The 16,691-nt window shown below is 50.6% G+C and overlaps 1 protein-coding gene across 1 annotated transcript in view; it reads left to right on the top strand.

Annotated features, from left to right (window-relative positions):
• URB2 (URB2 ribosome biogenesis homolog) overlaps window positions 1–2,911 on the top strand; it is a 32,596-nt gene extending 29,685 nt beyond the window's left edge. Inside the window, exon 10 of the mRNA XM_069484580.1 lies at window positions 2,239–2,911. Within this exon, the coding sequence (XP_069340681.1) occupies window positions 2,239–2,436 (198 nt within the window). The 3' untranslated portion in view covers window positions 2,437–2,911. The remainder of the gene's footprint in view (window positions 1–2,238) is intronic.
• The last annotated feature ends 13,780 nt before the right edge of the window (window positions 2,912–16,691 follow it).

Genomic DNA, 16,691 nt, shown 5'->3' with positions numbered 1-16,691 from the left:
TGAAGAAAATATTCCATATGCATTAGAGGCTTCTGAGAGAGCCATAAATCTTTCTAGACCAGCAGGCTTACGTTTAATTAAATGCTAGATATAGATAACCAGTGCAGCTAAATGATCTCCTTTGCATTTCCCTCTTATTTCTGCCACGTGGGGTGTTGGTGGTAGGACCTGCTGGTAGTCAGGGCAGATGACCTGGTAGGACAGTGTCAGGATAAGGGGCGATTCCACAGGCCCACCCTACTTCCTCCCGGCAGCAACGAGTCCCAGTGGAAACACACAGGGAAATTATGGTGACTTTCATCTCTTTTACCCCCAGACTAAATTTACAACTGTCCCTTTACAGATGCTCCTTGATTTAGGGGCTATGTCCTAACAAACCCACAGTGAGTTGAAAATAATAAGTCAAAAATGCCTTTTATACCTTGATAAATCTATCATAAAAGTCAAAAAATTGCGAATCAAGCCATCGTTAAGTCCAGGTGCTCCTCAGCTTACGCCGTTGATATGTCCATTTCAAAGTCCACAATCTTAAGTTGAACCATCTTAAGTTGGGGACCATTCGTATGTTGATAGTTCGGAGTAAATAGTTTGTACTGCTCATCCTGTCGAAGGTCCTTTTAAGCTCCTTGGGGATATTTTCATTCATTGGCCAGTGATCTTAGTGTTGTAGAAATCGACTTTTTTCCTCGTTTTATAAATAAAATATCCGATGGGAAGTGGTTGTGCCGTCTTAATGCTCCTGGCCTTCCTTACTGCCCCCTGGAGCTCTTCGCTAGAGGCTGTTTGGCTGCATTTTCACTGCTGAGAGACCGCGGTATCTCATATATAAAGCCCTCACCCTACCAGTAAGATCCAGGATGACTTTGTGGTTTTATTTGTTCATTTTGTGTTGTCTTTCCTTTCCCTCCCCATTGCCTTACTGAGAAGTTACAGGCAAGGCATTTTATTCAGTCCTTGAGTGTGCCCATCAATCTATAAGACGGTAAAATTTAAGATGATCACCTGTCAAACATTTTTGAACTGTCACATGAAAAGGACCATAACTCTGAAGAATAGCGTCATCTTCTTAGTGACAGAAACGAATGGCCTATTTAGGAACTCACTTCCCAGTGGATGCCTTTGTGAGCCAGAGTTCTCCTGGTTAATAAAGTGTGTCCTCATTAGAAACTGTATTTGCAGAGAGGTGTTAGCTCTTTCAGGGCATCAGGGAGGTGACAAGGCATCAGCGAACCTAGGCCCGGCAGCTGGAACCTTACCATGGCCGCGCTTAAGTGTGCGCCTCAGTGGTGTTAAATACATTCGTAATGTTGTGCGACCATCGCCCTACCCGTCCCCAGCATTCTTCATTGCCACTGCTTTTTGCTTTCAACTCCTGGGGTCTTCGAACTCTGTTCAGCCCAAGTTCAGCTGCAACTTGAGTAAATGCCAGGGGAGCCTGCTCTTCTGACCTTTTCGGTTAGATGCTCGTCTGAATCTCTGCTCTGGAAGGTTGGGCCGAGCGTCAGGTGTGGGCAGGTGGGAGCTGGCCTGCCGCTCCTGCCGCCGGTGTCAGATCTCCGCTCGCCCTGGACTTCCGGGAAGAAGTGCAGCCTTAGGCACAAGGACCAATTCAGCCATTCCCGGGCAGTTAGGAAGTGAGGGCATATTGTACTGCTGTTGACAGAAATGAGAAAATTATCTATCAGTGACAGTCATTAATCATTTCTGCTCGTGGGTGACATGATATGACCCAATTACTAATAGGGCCGGTGGATGAGCTGTTTGGGTAGTGTCAGAGCCCGCCTGCTTGTTCTGGGGTGAGATGGGGTCGCAGTCTCATCATTGTCCCACAGTTAGCGTAGCTCCCAGGTGACCGACAGTGTGGAGGAATTTGACACATGGGCAGGTGACTGCTACCATAAGAGTTTTGAATTTAAAGAGCCCAGTTTTTTAATGCCTCTGGCAAACACGTGGGCATCATTTACCAAATAGCAAAGCCACCCCTGTGATTTTGTGGAGTTGTATTCCAGGTTGTGTTTGCTTGAGTTAGTTTCTATTTCAAAATATAAACTTAAAAAAATATATATTCAGTTATCTGAGTTCGGTACAAAATTATATTTTAAAAGTAAACGTCTGTTTTTTCTCAACTCGGAGATGGAAGTGGAAATTGCTTGTCAGTTCTTCCCGGATGTGCTGGCAGGAGATGCGGCTGGACCTCTGCCCTCGCTTGGCCCTCACGGAGCTGTCCCTCTCTTCCAGGTGACCTTGTACCCGGCTGTGCGGAGCCTGCTGCAGGAGGGCGTCTACCTGGTCCTGGACCTCTGCATCGAGCCGGACGTCAGGTTCCTGCGGGCCTCGCTGCAGCCGGGAGTGCGGGACGTGTTTAAGGAGCTGTACAACGATTACCTCAAGTACCACAAGGCTAAACACGAGGGAGAGAAAAGATACACCGTCTGAGGCCACGCTGCGCAAGTGCCATCAGTGACGTGTCACAATGTCGCTGGCCTCGTGGTCTGAAAGAATGGGAGGATGAAAGACTTCAGATAATCTAATTCCCAGGGCGATACACATAGAAAATCCTTCGGGGTTTATGTAATATGTTTTGATGTGATTTACATCATGTTTTTCTTACTGAGTAGTTTTTACTTTATCTTTTTATGCAGTAAATATTGCAATGGAATCCTGAAATTGCACCCTGGGATGAGATTAATTCAGTGGAAAAATTGCTGTCTTGTGACCTTTCTGTTATTTATGCGGTTCTTGTCTTGGTTCAAGACACTTGTTTGGTGTCCCCCGTCCCCACTAGGAACTATGTAGAACTTGTTTTTTATACTTAAAGTATGTGAGCATATAATTAAGTCCTATTTAAGCATCCTTGCTTTTAAATTCTTCAAGTAACATGGGAAGTATTCCCAAAATATCATTTTTTCTACTTCCCCTGCTCAAGCTGGGAGGAGTTAGCGCGGTGGCCGGAGCTGCTGCTCTGGGCCGGGCCGCGAGCACCTGCCGGGCAGTGGGTGCTCATCCAGCAACGCCGCCCGGCTCCCGCCTGCGCCGCCGCGTCAGCTCTGCGAAATTCGCTTTGATATTTTCTTTTCTATTCAGTTTAAGAAATCATCTTACTTGTTTTTTCTTATTACCTAAGCAATATATTTTATTATAGCAATCTCAGAAAATAAAAGGTAAAAAAAAATTTAGAAATTCAGTCCTAGTCTCAGCTACCCAGATGACATCTCTGTTGTCGCCTTGGAGTGTCTTGGTTTACTCCCTTTGCCGTGCACACATGTGTAGATGTGTGTGTACATAAATACGCGGTGGCCAAGTTGGATCATAAATGCATTTTTTAAAGTTACCTGCCTTTTCCCCTGGGTAATATTTCAGTAACACTTTTGGGTCAATAAAGACATTTTTTAATGGCTGCGTGGTAGTCCATTGAGTAAACGGTCATTTGCTTTAACAAGTCCCCCACAGTTAGATATTGGGGTCTTTGCAAATTTCCTTTTATAGATGGCGTTGAAGCGGATTCTTTCCACAAGATGAATTCCCACGAGTTGTGTTGCTTGTCCACAAACCATATCAGTTTTAAAGGATTTTATATAAATACTGCCAAATGGCCCTCTAGAGATTATACTAACTTATTTTCCCTCTAGTGAATCAACTGTAATATTTATTTTAATATTATTGATTTTTATTTGTTTTCTAATGCTTCCTTGATGGGAGGGAGGTAGTATTTTGTTTTGAATTTCTTTAATTTTAAGAGAGTATACATTTTTCATATGTATCACTTTTATTTTTATGCAAATTATGTTTATGTAATTATCTTTATTCTGTAATAATTAGCCTGGTTCTCAGTTGAGATATTTGTTATTTTTCTTATTCACTATCTTTGTAGAATTCATGTTGGAATTCTTCTGATACCCCTTTCTAAGTCAGAATGTGGACTCCTGTGATTATTGAAGGGTCCTTCTTAAGCAAAGCTTTTCCTTTTTATGTTGCTGTTTTCAGCACGTGTGATTGGAGCAGACGATATAGTAAGATGGACTTTTGGACGCCTGAGATACTGGCCCATGTTTCACGGCCCAGATTGGATCTCACTTCCCGCATTCGCAGCCCTGCTTTGCAAGCCGCGCGGCGTGCTCCACCGTCCCCTCCCCTCTGTCTGGTGGCTTTCGAAACCCTGGCCACCAGAAACGGGTTCAGCGGTCTGGATCCTTTCACTTCATGCTCTGTGTAGACAGAATCCTGTTTCTGTACCGAATTCCCCACAGGAGCCCCCGAGAGAGAGGCTGGCGACATCATTTCTTGTTCACAGCTGGAGATGGTGTGTTGAGCGAGTGGGTGACCTTTCAAGGACATGGCTGTGAACAAGTGGCACTAAAACCACAGTCTAGCGTCTGCCCTTGGGGTCAAGTGCCCGGATGGGAGAGGCACCGTCGCGGAGGCCCTCATGGAGTTGTGCCTGGTTTTTTCTCTGCTGGGAGTTCACAAAGGCCTGAGGTTAGCAGCGATCCTCTTCCCTGCCTTGGGCCTGTCGGGGAGCTGACACAGGGAGCAGTTCCCCGGGCGTCCGGGCAGTGGCACTGCAGGGCCTTTCACGGGAGTTCTGGGCCGTGTGTCTGGGAGGAACTCGGCCCTGGAGGAAGGGAATGAGGAGGAGAAGGCTGGCCCCGCTCCCGGCAGCTCTGAAGTGCTCACTGTCCACAGTGCTCACACTCCCGGGAAACGGTCGTCATTCCTCACAGTCATTTCCACTTGAACTCCAAACCTTCCTCTGGAAAGAATTTGTTTCCCACTCCAGTTTGCAGATTCATAGGGAAGAGGGAGCATTTTCTTGGTGGTAGTAATGGAAACTCTTGTGTTGGATTAGACCTCCTGGGCCAGCCCAGCTCTCCACATGGGAGAGTGGGGGCCTGGCAGGGGCAGTGAAAGGCTGGTCTCCAGAGAGACTGTCCCCACCAACCCTGCCGTGGCTCCAGACCCCCTGTCCCCGACAGATGTGCATTAATCACCTGTCTGCACTGTGCCAGGCTCTGGGACACAGTCCTGGTCCTCGGGGAGCTTGCTTTCTATAAGGGGACTTTGACAACGAGCTGGTGAACACATAGGTGTGGTCATTCCTGGGGGTGGTCACAGGGTGGGAAGCAAAGCGAACAAGCGCAGCGGCTGGGAGCCAGTGGTGACATCGGCGCTGACAACTGCCTGCATGGTGAGGAGCTGGCCGCCGGGGGGGCCATGGGTGCCGGTCCCTGATGCCTGTGCCACACTCCTGTCAGCCTGGCTGGGGCGGGGAGTGACGCCCAGCGGGGGCAGGTGTGAGGGGGGTTGGGAGGAGAGAAGGCTCAGGGTAAGGAGCTCTACCCTGGGGTGTTCCTTTGTAGGGGCCACCGGGCCGGTCCTGGACAGTGGTACATCAGGCGGCCCCACGAGGATAGAGCCCCCGGCCCCATTCTCCCCGTGGCCCACTGGGGGTAGGTCTCCTTCACGGCCTGTCCCCTGCCGCTTCCCAGACCCAGGCCCACGGCAGCCGCCTACAGAATGATTGTCCCTCGACGCTAACAATGAGACCGCTAACGAGCGACGCTCCGTGAAGTTGCGGGTGGAAGGGAGCGGTGGGCGTGTGCACTGGGAAGGGATTCGGGTGGAGCTTTCGGTTTTTCCCTTGGTTTCTTATTTTGATCTTTAAAATAATTCACAGAGATTACTTTGATTTATTGCCCACGTGCCAGGCTACAGCCCGCTGTCTTTCGTGTAATGAGCCCGCACATTTCTGCTTTATGTCTCGTGAGACCCACTGCAGAGGCAGCCGCGGCGTCAGCTTTGATTCCTCGTTCCCTTGTGCCACTTCTGAACGCGCACGCTTATGTTTTCCATTTCACTTTCTGTCATTTTCCTTTCCCTGCTCGCTCTTTCCTGCTTAGCCTGAATGTCGCTTAAGTCTCTCCACTGGATGTGACTTCTGTCGCCCTAACCCTCGTGTCCCTGTGTCCTACTCTGTTCTGCCATCCTCACTCCCCAGCTTCTGCCCTCACTGGCCGCATCTGGGCCCCGGCTCCTAATCGCTCCTGCCTGCTGGAGACTCCCTCCTTTCCCAGTGTCCCCTTGTCCCTGTGTCCCTGTTTCCTGCTGGCATCCTCTGTAGCCTCAGGGTCCACACCCAGGACCCTCTCACACCCTGTCCCCACGTTCCCAGGATCGCCACCCCTGCTCACCTGCCACCAGCCTCTGACGTGCGACCCGCCCTGAGCCTCCCTGTTGGACTCCTCTGGGCTCCCTCTCTCCAAGGAGCCTCTTCTTAATGGCCATTCTCTGGCCAGCCCCATTGTCCCATTGTCCATCCACAGCTTGTTCCCCGCTGCCACCTGTGACTGGGTCTGGGACCTCACTGACATCCCCACATCCGGCACCTTCTTCCTTTGGCTGGTGCTCTGGCAAGCCCTGCTGTGCCCGCCTGTCCCACCTCCCTGACCCCCGGCCCGCTCTGTTGCTGGGGAAAGGAATGACGTCGCGGTCATGGCGCCCCCAGGAAGTCCTGTCCACTCTCCTCCCTGGCTCCGTCCGCTGGGAGGAAAATCTCACTTTTGATTTCAGGAAGAAGGCAGCACAGCTCTGGGGTGTTAGGAGCTGGCGGTTTTAGTATGATGTTCGGGTTGATTGTAGGACATAAACGTTATGGATGAGAAAAAGGAAGAGATTTGTAAAATGCCCCGTAGTGGCACAGCGGGGGAGGCTGGGGCTGGGTTTTCCCCACGGAGGAGGACTGAGGGGACAGGACTCGGCAGAAACAGGCGTGGGCCACGCTGGCGCAGCGGGGCTGGCTCGACAGGGGCCAGACGTGCTGGGTCCGGGGCGAGGCACGTGCAGAGAAGTGAGGCCGTGGCAGACGCCAGCAGTGAGTGCCGGCCAGGTGGCAGGTGGCGACACACAAGCGCAGAGCGAGCACAGACGGACGGGCAGGCGTGCGCCTCCTTGTCCCCAGCGTCGTGCTGGAGGACAGTTTTACCCGCTGTGCCGTTTCAAAGACAGAATGGTTGTCCTCGTAGGGACAAATGTGGGTACCAGTGACGGCCAACGCCTGGCATTGCCGTCCTCGGCACGCAGCCTGCGCCGCACTTTATCTCAGCCCCCTTTGAGCTCTGTCGCGGATCAAACCAGACAAATGATCTCTCTTCAAGCTCACCTTATCCCTCCTGCCTCTTGCGTCTCTCTGCTGTCGCTCCCCCTGCTGTCGACAGACACACTCGGAATAACGCCCTTAATCTAAAACAGCTGAGTGTTGACCGCCCGGCTTTCCTCCCACTTACCCTCCCGAATTCCCACCAGCCTCTTCTCTTGACTGCCGGCCACACGTGAGCAGTGGCCTACCTGTGCTGCTCACGCGTTGCCACCGTTTTCCCTGGCCACCCTCCCTGTTGACGCCGCCTTCCGAAAGGGCATGGATCAGCTTGAACCTGCTGACCTCCTGGCTGCCTGGTAGCCTTGACCTTCATGCCTGGGCACCTTTGGCTCGTCGGTCCCACCACTGGCTCCCCCCACCAGGGTTCCCAGTATCTCCGATGCTCTTTCTCACCTTCACCAGCTCCTTTTTCTCTCCCTGCCCCTAAAATGCTGGTGTCCCTGAGGACTAGTCCTCGACAGTTCTCTCTAGACCCTCCCTCCACCTCTTCCGCCCACCAAGTCATCAGCTGCCTCTGGGCGAGTCCCTTGCAAACTTGCCGATTTCTGCTCCCTGAATCGCCCGTCTTGTCCCAAGTTGAAACCCTGGAGGACAAACCCGTTCCTCACGCCTGGCCCTCTCCTTGGTCCCGGCTCCGACTTCCATCTTCCCTCTTGTCCCTGCTGCCGCTGGGCTTCTGCCCCAGACTCCTTTTCAGTGACGGCACCTCCACCTTCAGCACCTCCAAGGACTCTCCCGTCTAAAAACAAACCACGTTCCGTGGCCCTGGAGGCCCTCAGATCTGACTGCCCCCTCCCTGCTCACCCAACGGGCCCCCTTCTCCGTAACGGCCACAGCCTGACGCCGCCTTTCACCGTTTCTGTGTGTGCCCGTCTCACCTGCCTCCTGGCTTGTGAGCTCCTCGAAGGCAGGTGCCTGGTCTGTGCCTCCCTCAAGCACAGCCTAAACATGACAGGGACAGGGACAGGGACAGGGAACCCAGAAACCCCTCATGCTGGGCACCAGGAGAGCACAGCTCAGAAAGCTAAGCGGCGGCTCCAGGTGACTCCGGCCACAGAGGGCCTAGCTGTGAATTGGGCCCAGCACTGTCTGTCTGCAAAGCCTTGCTCTTCCTGCCACACGGGTTGTTTTCAAACCTTTCTCTTTTTTCCCTTTTTGGCAACGAGAAATTTTTATAAAGAAAAATCTGATCTGGAACACCAGTATTTGTGAGCGGATAAAACAGGGTGATCATAGTTAAAGCAGGCTGGAGCCTGGGAACCCTGTCACCTGGCCAGCCTGCTCTGTCCCCTATCCCCACCCCGCCCCTTCCTCTCAGCTCTTCCTCCTCCCACTCCCTCCCTCTCCCCAGCTCCACCCCTCCCTCCCTTCCCCTCCTCTTCCCTTCCCACCCACCCCCATCCCTTCCTGCCTCTGCAGGACCCTCCAGGGCTGTGAAAGCCTTTCTCTGTGATAGCTTCCCTGGAAACCCGTCTAAAATCCCACCCTCCCTGCCTCAACTGTCTCCTATCCCCTTTCTCTGCTCTATTACTTCCCCCCCAGTATGTATCACCGTCCGGTTTACCATGTGTCCTCTCTCCCAGGAGAAGTTAAATCCCACATGCGCAAGGATTCTGCTTATGCAACCGACGGCTGTAGCTCAGCACGTGGAACACTGCCTGGCACACAGTAGGTGCTCAATGAATACCTGTTGAATGAAGACACCCCCCCCCCCCCCCGGGAACACTGGGCCTCCAACAGAGCAGTTTGAAAACTGTGCTCCCCCCTCCTGCCTCCGTAAATGCCAACAAATGGGTCTTTGCAGATAGAACAGATACTTGAAGAACAGGTTAACGGTCACGCTGGGTTTCCACCCTCTGCGTGCGGCCGCGTGGCCTCCATCTGCAGAGGCTGCTCTTTACCGTAGCGAGTGTCGCTACCACTCAGCGTTGCAACGTGTCATTGTCCCCTTAACACCCACAGCTTACATTTTCATAAAATCTGGAAATGTGACATTAACAGTGTATTTTTTTTAGCTTCCTGATTGTCACAATTTCCAGATGTGTCATCCCTAATCCAGCAAGTGGTGGGGGGCTGCTTTACGCCGGGAGGCCGAGGTTTCCAGCAGCTGTTTGCCAGGCGCCCAGCTCTGAGCGTCGCTGGGATTGGAGACGCAGGCAGAAGGCAGCTCTGCCAGATTTGACGTTCCGATGAGGCTGCTGTGACATGCCCTGCTGCCGGCGCTGGCTTGAGGTTCTGGAAATGCGGCTCCCTTTGCAGTGGGAGCTATGAGGAGTCAAGGACGTTTCAGAGCAGCTGGCTGGAGACAAGCAGCCGGCCCGCTGGTCTGTCTGTCTGTCTGCCGTGCCTCTGGGTGGAGCAGGGCACCAGGCACTTAAATGCCTACTTTCTTCTGGGATTCCCTGGGTGGCATTTGGATGCCACTTTTGATTGACAGGTTGTCAAAATGATAGCATGACTGTCCAAGGCTGGCGCCTTACATGTGCACCCAGCGATTGCTAATGATTCCTCCCGGCTGCTTGAATGCATATTCTTTGCAGATGCGGCACCAGCCTCAGGCTCCTCCTCCTTCCTTCCTTAGAAGACCGGAGGGAGAACTGTAGAGTTTCCTTCCAAGGTCTCCAAAAGGGCAAACGTTTCTCTCTCTGGGACACCCAGTTTGGAGTGCCTTAAGGAAATGTGCCCAAGTCCCAGGTGGCATTTTCCTTCTCTGTGTGGCGGGAGCAGGTGCGGTGACTCACACGGCTGCGTGCACGGGCCAGACACCTGCGGCAGGGCAGCTGGAGTTGCAGGCTGGGGAAATAGCTGTTCTCGCCTGCGGGTTTCCGGAGTATGCAAGGTTTTGTAATTAACCTTTTGTTTGTCTTATTGAGCAATTTTGATGCTTCTTGCTAAGATGCAAAGGACTTTTCGGGAAAAGACTGTGAGTCCATTTTAAACCCCATCCAGTCGTCTCCGCCAGCTGCAGCGGTCCGGTTCGGTTTTAGCTTCTAGGGAGTGTTTGGATGGTTCTGTGCCATGTTGAGCTGCCTTCTCCACGCCCAATTCTTGAGCAGCTCCAGAATCAGAAATCCTGGGTGTGTCCAAGAATAAGAAAAAGAAAACATGCTTCTACTTAGAAACTGCAACTTCTACCTTTCTCCTTAAGGCTGAGATTTTAAAACTGGCCTCAGGGGAGCCACAAACCCGCTGAGACCCCACTTTTTGTGTGTGCATTTTTCAGGCGTGGCCTGCGGCTCCCGTTTGGTCTACCTCACCTGGGCTTCCAGAAAGCGGAGCCCGAGGCAGCACGTACGTGATACTATTTTACTGCGGAGTCCGGTCCCAGAGCAGGAGTGAGGGGCGCGGGCGTGCAGCAGAGAGAGCTCGCAGGAGGGGCGTCCCGCCCCTGCCCTGTGACTGCACTTCGCTGTCTGGGCACTGGGTTGGGGAACTGGGGAGGAGGACTCATCAGTGGGATCACTGGGGCCGGAGACTGGTGCGGTCTGGTTGTGTCTGCATGAAGTCAGAATCCACACAGAGCTGGAACAAGGACAGGCGAGGAACTCCAGAGGCTCTGCCATGGGACAAAGAGGTGTCTGACACAGATTCTCCAACTCCCTGCCTAACTTCAGGGCTGCTTTGTACAGTTGTACAGTTCGTGCACTCCCCAAAGCTTCCTGGCTGAGCCGGGGGACTGGAATCTGACCTGAGCTCTGTTTATAGAGCCTTGTGCCTGTGGCCACCCAGAGTAGCACCTTTTTCTAATTAGCTCAGAGGGAGCTCTCTTCACCTGCTTTTCCAAAGTGCCCGGTCAGGGGCAGGCCCCCTCCAGCCCCCTCTCCCTTAGCCCCCTTCCCGTTCGAGGCTCTGCCCAGGCCACCATGCCCTGTGACCCCGACCAGGCACTTTCATGAGCAGAATATCTGCTCCTGGGGCCCCTCCTCTTCCCACCCGCCCCACGTTTTATTCTAGACCCTTGTTTCTTGGAGGCAGTTGGATTTCTCGTGCCTGCTCAGACATGTGGATGCGGCCCTGGGTTCTCGCCCTTTCTTTCCTGTCGGCTCCTCTCTGCCAGGTGCTGCCAGCGCCGGGGCCGCCCCTGTGGACATGGGGTCCTTGGCGCTGGGGCATGGTTTTCCTTCGGCGAAGAAATAGAAATTGTGCATGAGATGGACGACAGCCTGTGTGGTTTTACTGTTTAGCTTGAGAAATTCCATCTCTCTAGTAGCTGTGTGTGTGCGTTCGTGCTTTCATTTCACCGAGACTCACTAACTTTTCTAGGTAGCAGAAACCACTTCCTGACTGTGAGACTCCAGGCGAGTTGCTTAGTTTCCTGAGTTTCGTTTTCTGGGCTGTGACATGGCGGTGATAATGGTTTACCCCAGGACGGTCTTGCACTTCAAACAGGATCATGAATTTTAAAGGGCCTTGTCCACTGTGTTCAGTAGGTTTGAATGTTCCTCCTGACGGTCCTCCTGTCCCTTTCCCAAAGGGGAATATGGCGAAGTGGCTGCCACCAACGAGCTCGTGGCCTTCTCCGCCCAACCCCAGCATGCACGGGCTCTATGGGACTCCCTCCCACCCTGCCGTGCAGTGGTGAGAAGTGTGCACTCGACTTGTGCTATCCCAGCTCTACTTACTGTTTACAGCTTCTGTGCCTCATTTTCCTTCTAGAACATACCTCACATAATTGCTGGAAGAATTAAGTTAGGTAGCGTATGAAGAGAACTTAGAACAGTGTGTGGCTCATAGTAAGAGTTCAGGGTCCTAAATTAGGGTTCTAGTCTCTCTGGGTTTACACCCCACTGCTGCTGGGTCTTTAGAATAAAGATTGAGCTTGTGAACACCTAGAAACCCAGACTTTTCTTTTATTTATTTATTTTTTTTCTAGTCCATCTCTTACGAGATCGAGAAACCTGACTTTTCTGGACTATACATCTTTCCCTTGAATGCTGAGGAGACACTATCATTTTGTGATTCAGAACATGGATTCCAAGTCAGATATACTCAATTTTAATCTCACCTGACACTGATAAAACTGTGTGACTTTGTGCAAATCACCTAACCTCTCTGTGCTTTGGTTTTGTTGTCAGGAAAAATGGGATAATAATTGTAACTACCCCGAGGCGGGAAGATTGCTTGAGGTCAGGAGTTCGAGACCAGCCTGAGCAAGAGCGAGACCCCCGTGTCTACTAAAAATAGAAAGAAATTATATGGACAGCTAAAATATATATATATAGAAAAATTAGCCGGGCATAGTGGTGCATGACTGTAGTCCCAGCTACTTGGGAGGCTGAGGCAGGAGGATCGCTTGAGCCCAGGAGTTTGAGGTTGCTGTGAGCTAGGCTGATGCCATGGCACTCACTCTAGCCCGGGGAACAGAGCGAGACTCTGTCTCAAAAAAAATAAAAAAATAAAAAATAATTGTAACTACCTTGTGCCATTGTTTCAAGGATTAAATGTGAAATGCATACAAATCTTTTAGTATAGTCCTAGGGAAAGAATAAGTGCTGTTATTATTATTTTAAAAATGTATCTAACTTTTTAATGGTGAAAAATTTCAAAATTATAAAGGTTGGAAAAAATGGTGCAATAAACACCCATATACTCGGACCTAGATTCAAAAATTGTTACTATTTAACATATTTGCTTTATTTCTCTCTCTCTCTCTCTTTCTCTCAAAAAATATATATACATAAATAAATATATATACACACTCACACAATGTAAAAGCCTTGCTAGTGCAGTGTGAAAAGTTGCTGACATTATGTTTGACTCCTAAAAACATCGTCCTGCTCCTAGTCATAAGGACATTCTCCTTATTGCTACAATAAGGACATTGCTACATGGCCATGATGCCCTTCTCACAGCTAAGAAGAATCAAAGTAATTTCATAAAACCCTCTAATGTCCACTGTCTATTCAAATTTTTTCAGTTGTCTCTAGAAGAATATTTGCATAGTGCCAAAGAATCACCCCAAGGATTACTTACTGAGTGCAAAGAGGGAGGAAGGTAAAACTTTGGCACAGAAAGATCTGGCCATGCTAACAATAAACATCAGACCATTAAGCAGCGGGCAGCTGCAGCGCACTAGGAAACACACCCTGGCGCCTGAGAAGTGTTGCTGCCCAAACTCTCCCCTGGGACCTCGCCAGGCCTCCAGACCTGCACTGCTGCGTACGGTAGCTGCCAGCCACGAGTGGCCGTGGACCCCTGGAATGTGGCTAGTCCGCACTGGGATGTACCGCTACTATGACTTATGTACAAAGTTTTGAAGACTCAGTATGAAGAAATAACATAAAATATCTCATTGATAATTTAAAAATATTGGTTAAGTATTGAAATCATAGTATTTTAGATAGTTTTGAAATTATAGTAGTTAGGGAGTTCAATAGAATGTTAACATTATTAAAATGAGCTTCGCCAATCTTAATATTTTTTAAATGTGGCTCGTAGAAAATTGTAAACAATATATGCGTCTCACACTGTATTTCTACGGGACAGCGCTGCTCTGGACCTAACTTCCAGAAAGTCAGGGAAACAAGGCAGGTAATATCACAAGGAAACAATCAGCTAAAACTAGAATTTGGGACATTTTGTAAAACTCTTCAAAAAACCAGTGTCATGAAAGAAAGAAAGGCGAGGTGTGGTGGCTCACGCCTGTGATCCTAGCACTGCGGGAGGCTGAGGCAGGAGGATCGCTTGAGCTCAGGAGTTCGAGACCAGCCTGAGCAAGAGCGAGACCCTGTCTCTACTAAAAATAGAAAAAATTAGCCGGGCATGGTGGCGCATGCCTGTAGTCCCAGCTACTTGGGAGGCTGAGGCAGGAGAATCACTTGAGCCCAGGACTTTGAGGTTGCTGTGAGCTAGGCTGATGCCACGGCACTCTAGCCCAGGTGACAGAGCAAGACTCTGTCTTAAAGAAAAAGAAAGAAAGAAAGAAAGAAAGAAGGAAGAATGTAAGGGATTACTCTAGATTAAGAAACTATAGAGATAAAACCAGCAATATTTGAACCTGGATTGGATCCTAAAACAAAATCAATCAACCCCCTTTCTCCCCACCGTCACTAAATCGAAAGACATACGAAACATTCTCAGAAGCTGTTATTGCAAAGATAAGCAAGAACTTTTGATGGCGAAGGGCATGTTGTACGCTTTGACGAGGACAATCCAGGTAGTTTAAGAGGGGTTGTTGTCAGATACGGCTGTCACGGAGGTTTGGGTTGGAAAGTGGGATGCTGATGTTTAAGATGTCAAGCTTGGAGTGATTCCAGGTGCCCTCAGGACAGAGTGGCTCAGGAGAAGTACATGTTTTTTTTTTAAGAGATGAGGGTCTTGCTATGATGCCCAGGTTGCCCATAAACTCAGGAGAAATTTATGTTGAGAGGTCACAGAGATTGGAGATGGGGATTGGTGGGTTGTCTCTGTGGACACTGAAATTGCTCTCCAAAGTCAGAAATTGTCAGGTTTATAACAGAATCGATGATAATAAAATACATAATGAAATTTCAGAAAAACCTTGACCTCCTTTACTGTTAACCTCTGTGGTCTTTGCCCCTGGGTCGTTAAACTCGAGTTGCTGTCCGTAGCCCTCGGCAGTAACGAATGTTTCAGCCCCAAAAAAGAAAGCCTTTCTGGGTTCCTAATGTGGGCATGATGCTTCTGGAATCAAAATATCTGCCAGTGCCTGGAAGCCGGAGGCTGCTGATGCCGTACACGTCTCTGCAGGACTTGCAGGTGTTTCATTTTTATTTGCTGCCTCTTCGAAACAGCTCACATCTCAAAGCCTGGAAATTGTTTCTGCTCTATTTCATTTTAGAAACATCTGAAAACCACCTGATAGAGATGAGTTTTATGCCAGCTCTGGGCTTTTCTCTATCCAAATTACACATTTATTGAGAATAGCTAGGTTTATAATTTCCATAGAACATGAAATGATCATTTAAGAAAATTGATAGGCAGGGTGCTCTGCACCTTTTATTAGATTTGCAATGTATTTCTGGTTTGGGTGTCATTATTTTATTTCCAAGGTATCATGTTGGCATGAGATCAGTCCCTTTTTTCCTCCCCTGGTAAATGAATCTCAAATCAGAGATGTTAAGTCAGAAATACTGAAATGGTCCTATATTTTAGTGCTCGGGAAAAGGCATTTGGGATTTCCTGTGCTTACCTGCCCTAAGAGTTTCTGTGATTCTTGGTGACTTCAGTAGCACGTCCTATCCCAAAGGGATAGCTGTGTGAACATGCTCTGCCATCACGATTCAGCTTCTGGTTGAAAATCATTCTGGGGACAGTCGATGACCAGGGAGAAGGAGCCCGGGTCCCACACCTGCCAGGGCAGAGACATTGATCACGGTTCACTGAGCACCCTCGAGCTGCCCCCTGCCCCGCCTCCGTCTCCAGCAGTCAGGCAGAGCTGCGTTTGGCTGCGACACATGATCACTTCTGGGCTGGGGCACACATAGCTTTCCAGCCTGTTCTCCTCCTCTGGGGTGGGTGGAGGTGGCGGAGGCAACAGCTCCACAGAGCACCCTGCACCTGACACCGTCTACAGCGACCACCAGCGACCACCGAGGCAAAGAGTCGCACTGCAGCGAGTCGGCGTCTTGCCAGAAAACACCCTGCGGCGCTCCCGGAACACCAGAGGTTGACAGGCTGGTGTGGAGCTGCTCTGGGCTCACCGGCCGCCTGCCTGTCCCCTGCTTGGCTGGTTACACGGTGTTCCATGGCTTCTTGTGTTCTGAGGAGGTGTGGCACTTCCTGCCAGCCCCCTCGGAACACGGCAGAAGACTGGAAAACCACGTGGCTGGGGTTTGGAGTTTGCAGCCCGCTGTCCCACAACTCACGCTGCCGTCACATCCGTCCAGCGTGTGGGGCAAGGATCTCTGCATCGGGCACCTCTGGCGCTGCTTCCTGTCGCTGTCAGTGGAACCAGTAAACTGCCCGCATCAGAAAGGGGCTCCTTGTGGCTTCCCTGGAGGAATTTTCCAGGGCCTGCGCCTCGCCTCGCCTTGTGCTTGCAAGACAAAAAGGTGGATTGAGCTGGATCCTTGTCCACCGATGACGAGCTTCCTCGGAGAGTAGCGAGACCCGTGACACGAACAGGGGAAAGAACCAGAATCTGTTTACCTGTTAAGCCCCTGCGAGGTCAGGGCTGTTTCCCTGCAGCATAGCCTGACCTGACCTGAGGACGCACGGACTGTCGCCGGGCAATCGTGCCAAGCTGGGTCACCACGTTAGTCTAGACACACGTGCGGGAGGGCAATGCCTTATCCTGTTTAGCCCACTGCGATTCTTTAATGTCATTTTATCACAACCAACTGATCCTGTGTCGTAACAAACACCCACGAGTCTTGCATCTCATTTCAGAACTATTCAATAGTAAGGGCCCAACACATGTTTGTTAACTGAACTGAGACACAGTCAAGTTGCGTGAAACACCTTTGTCCCAAAGTGGAGTCCATCATTCTGGTGGCCAGAAGCCCTCTGTCCGCCAGATTCGAGTATTCTCTTCCGAGTCGTGCTGGATTAGCGTGGGGAAATCCTTCCGTACACG

The sequence above is a fragment of the Eulemur rufifrons genome, chromosome 11 (assembly GCF_041146395.1).
Source record: "Eulemur rufifrons isolate Redbay chromosome 11, OSU_ERuf_1, whole genome shotgun sequence".
In the NCBI taxonomy this organism is placed as follows: Eukaryota; Metazoa; Chordata; class Mammalia; order Primates; family Lemuridae; genus Eulemur; species Eulemur rufifrons.
The sequence above is the reverse complement of the archived record's forward strand: the minus strand, read 5'-3'. Positions and strand labels throughout refer to the sequence as shown.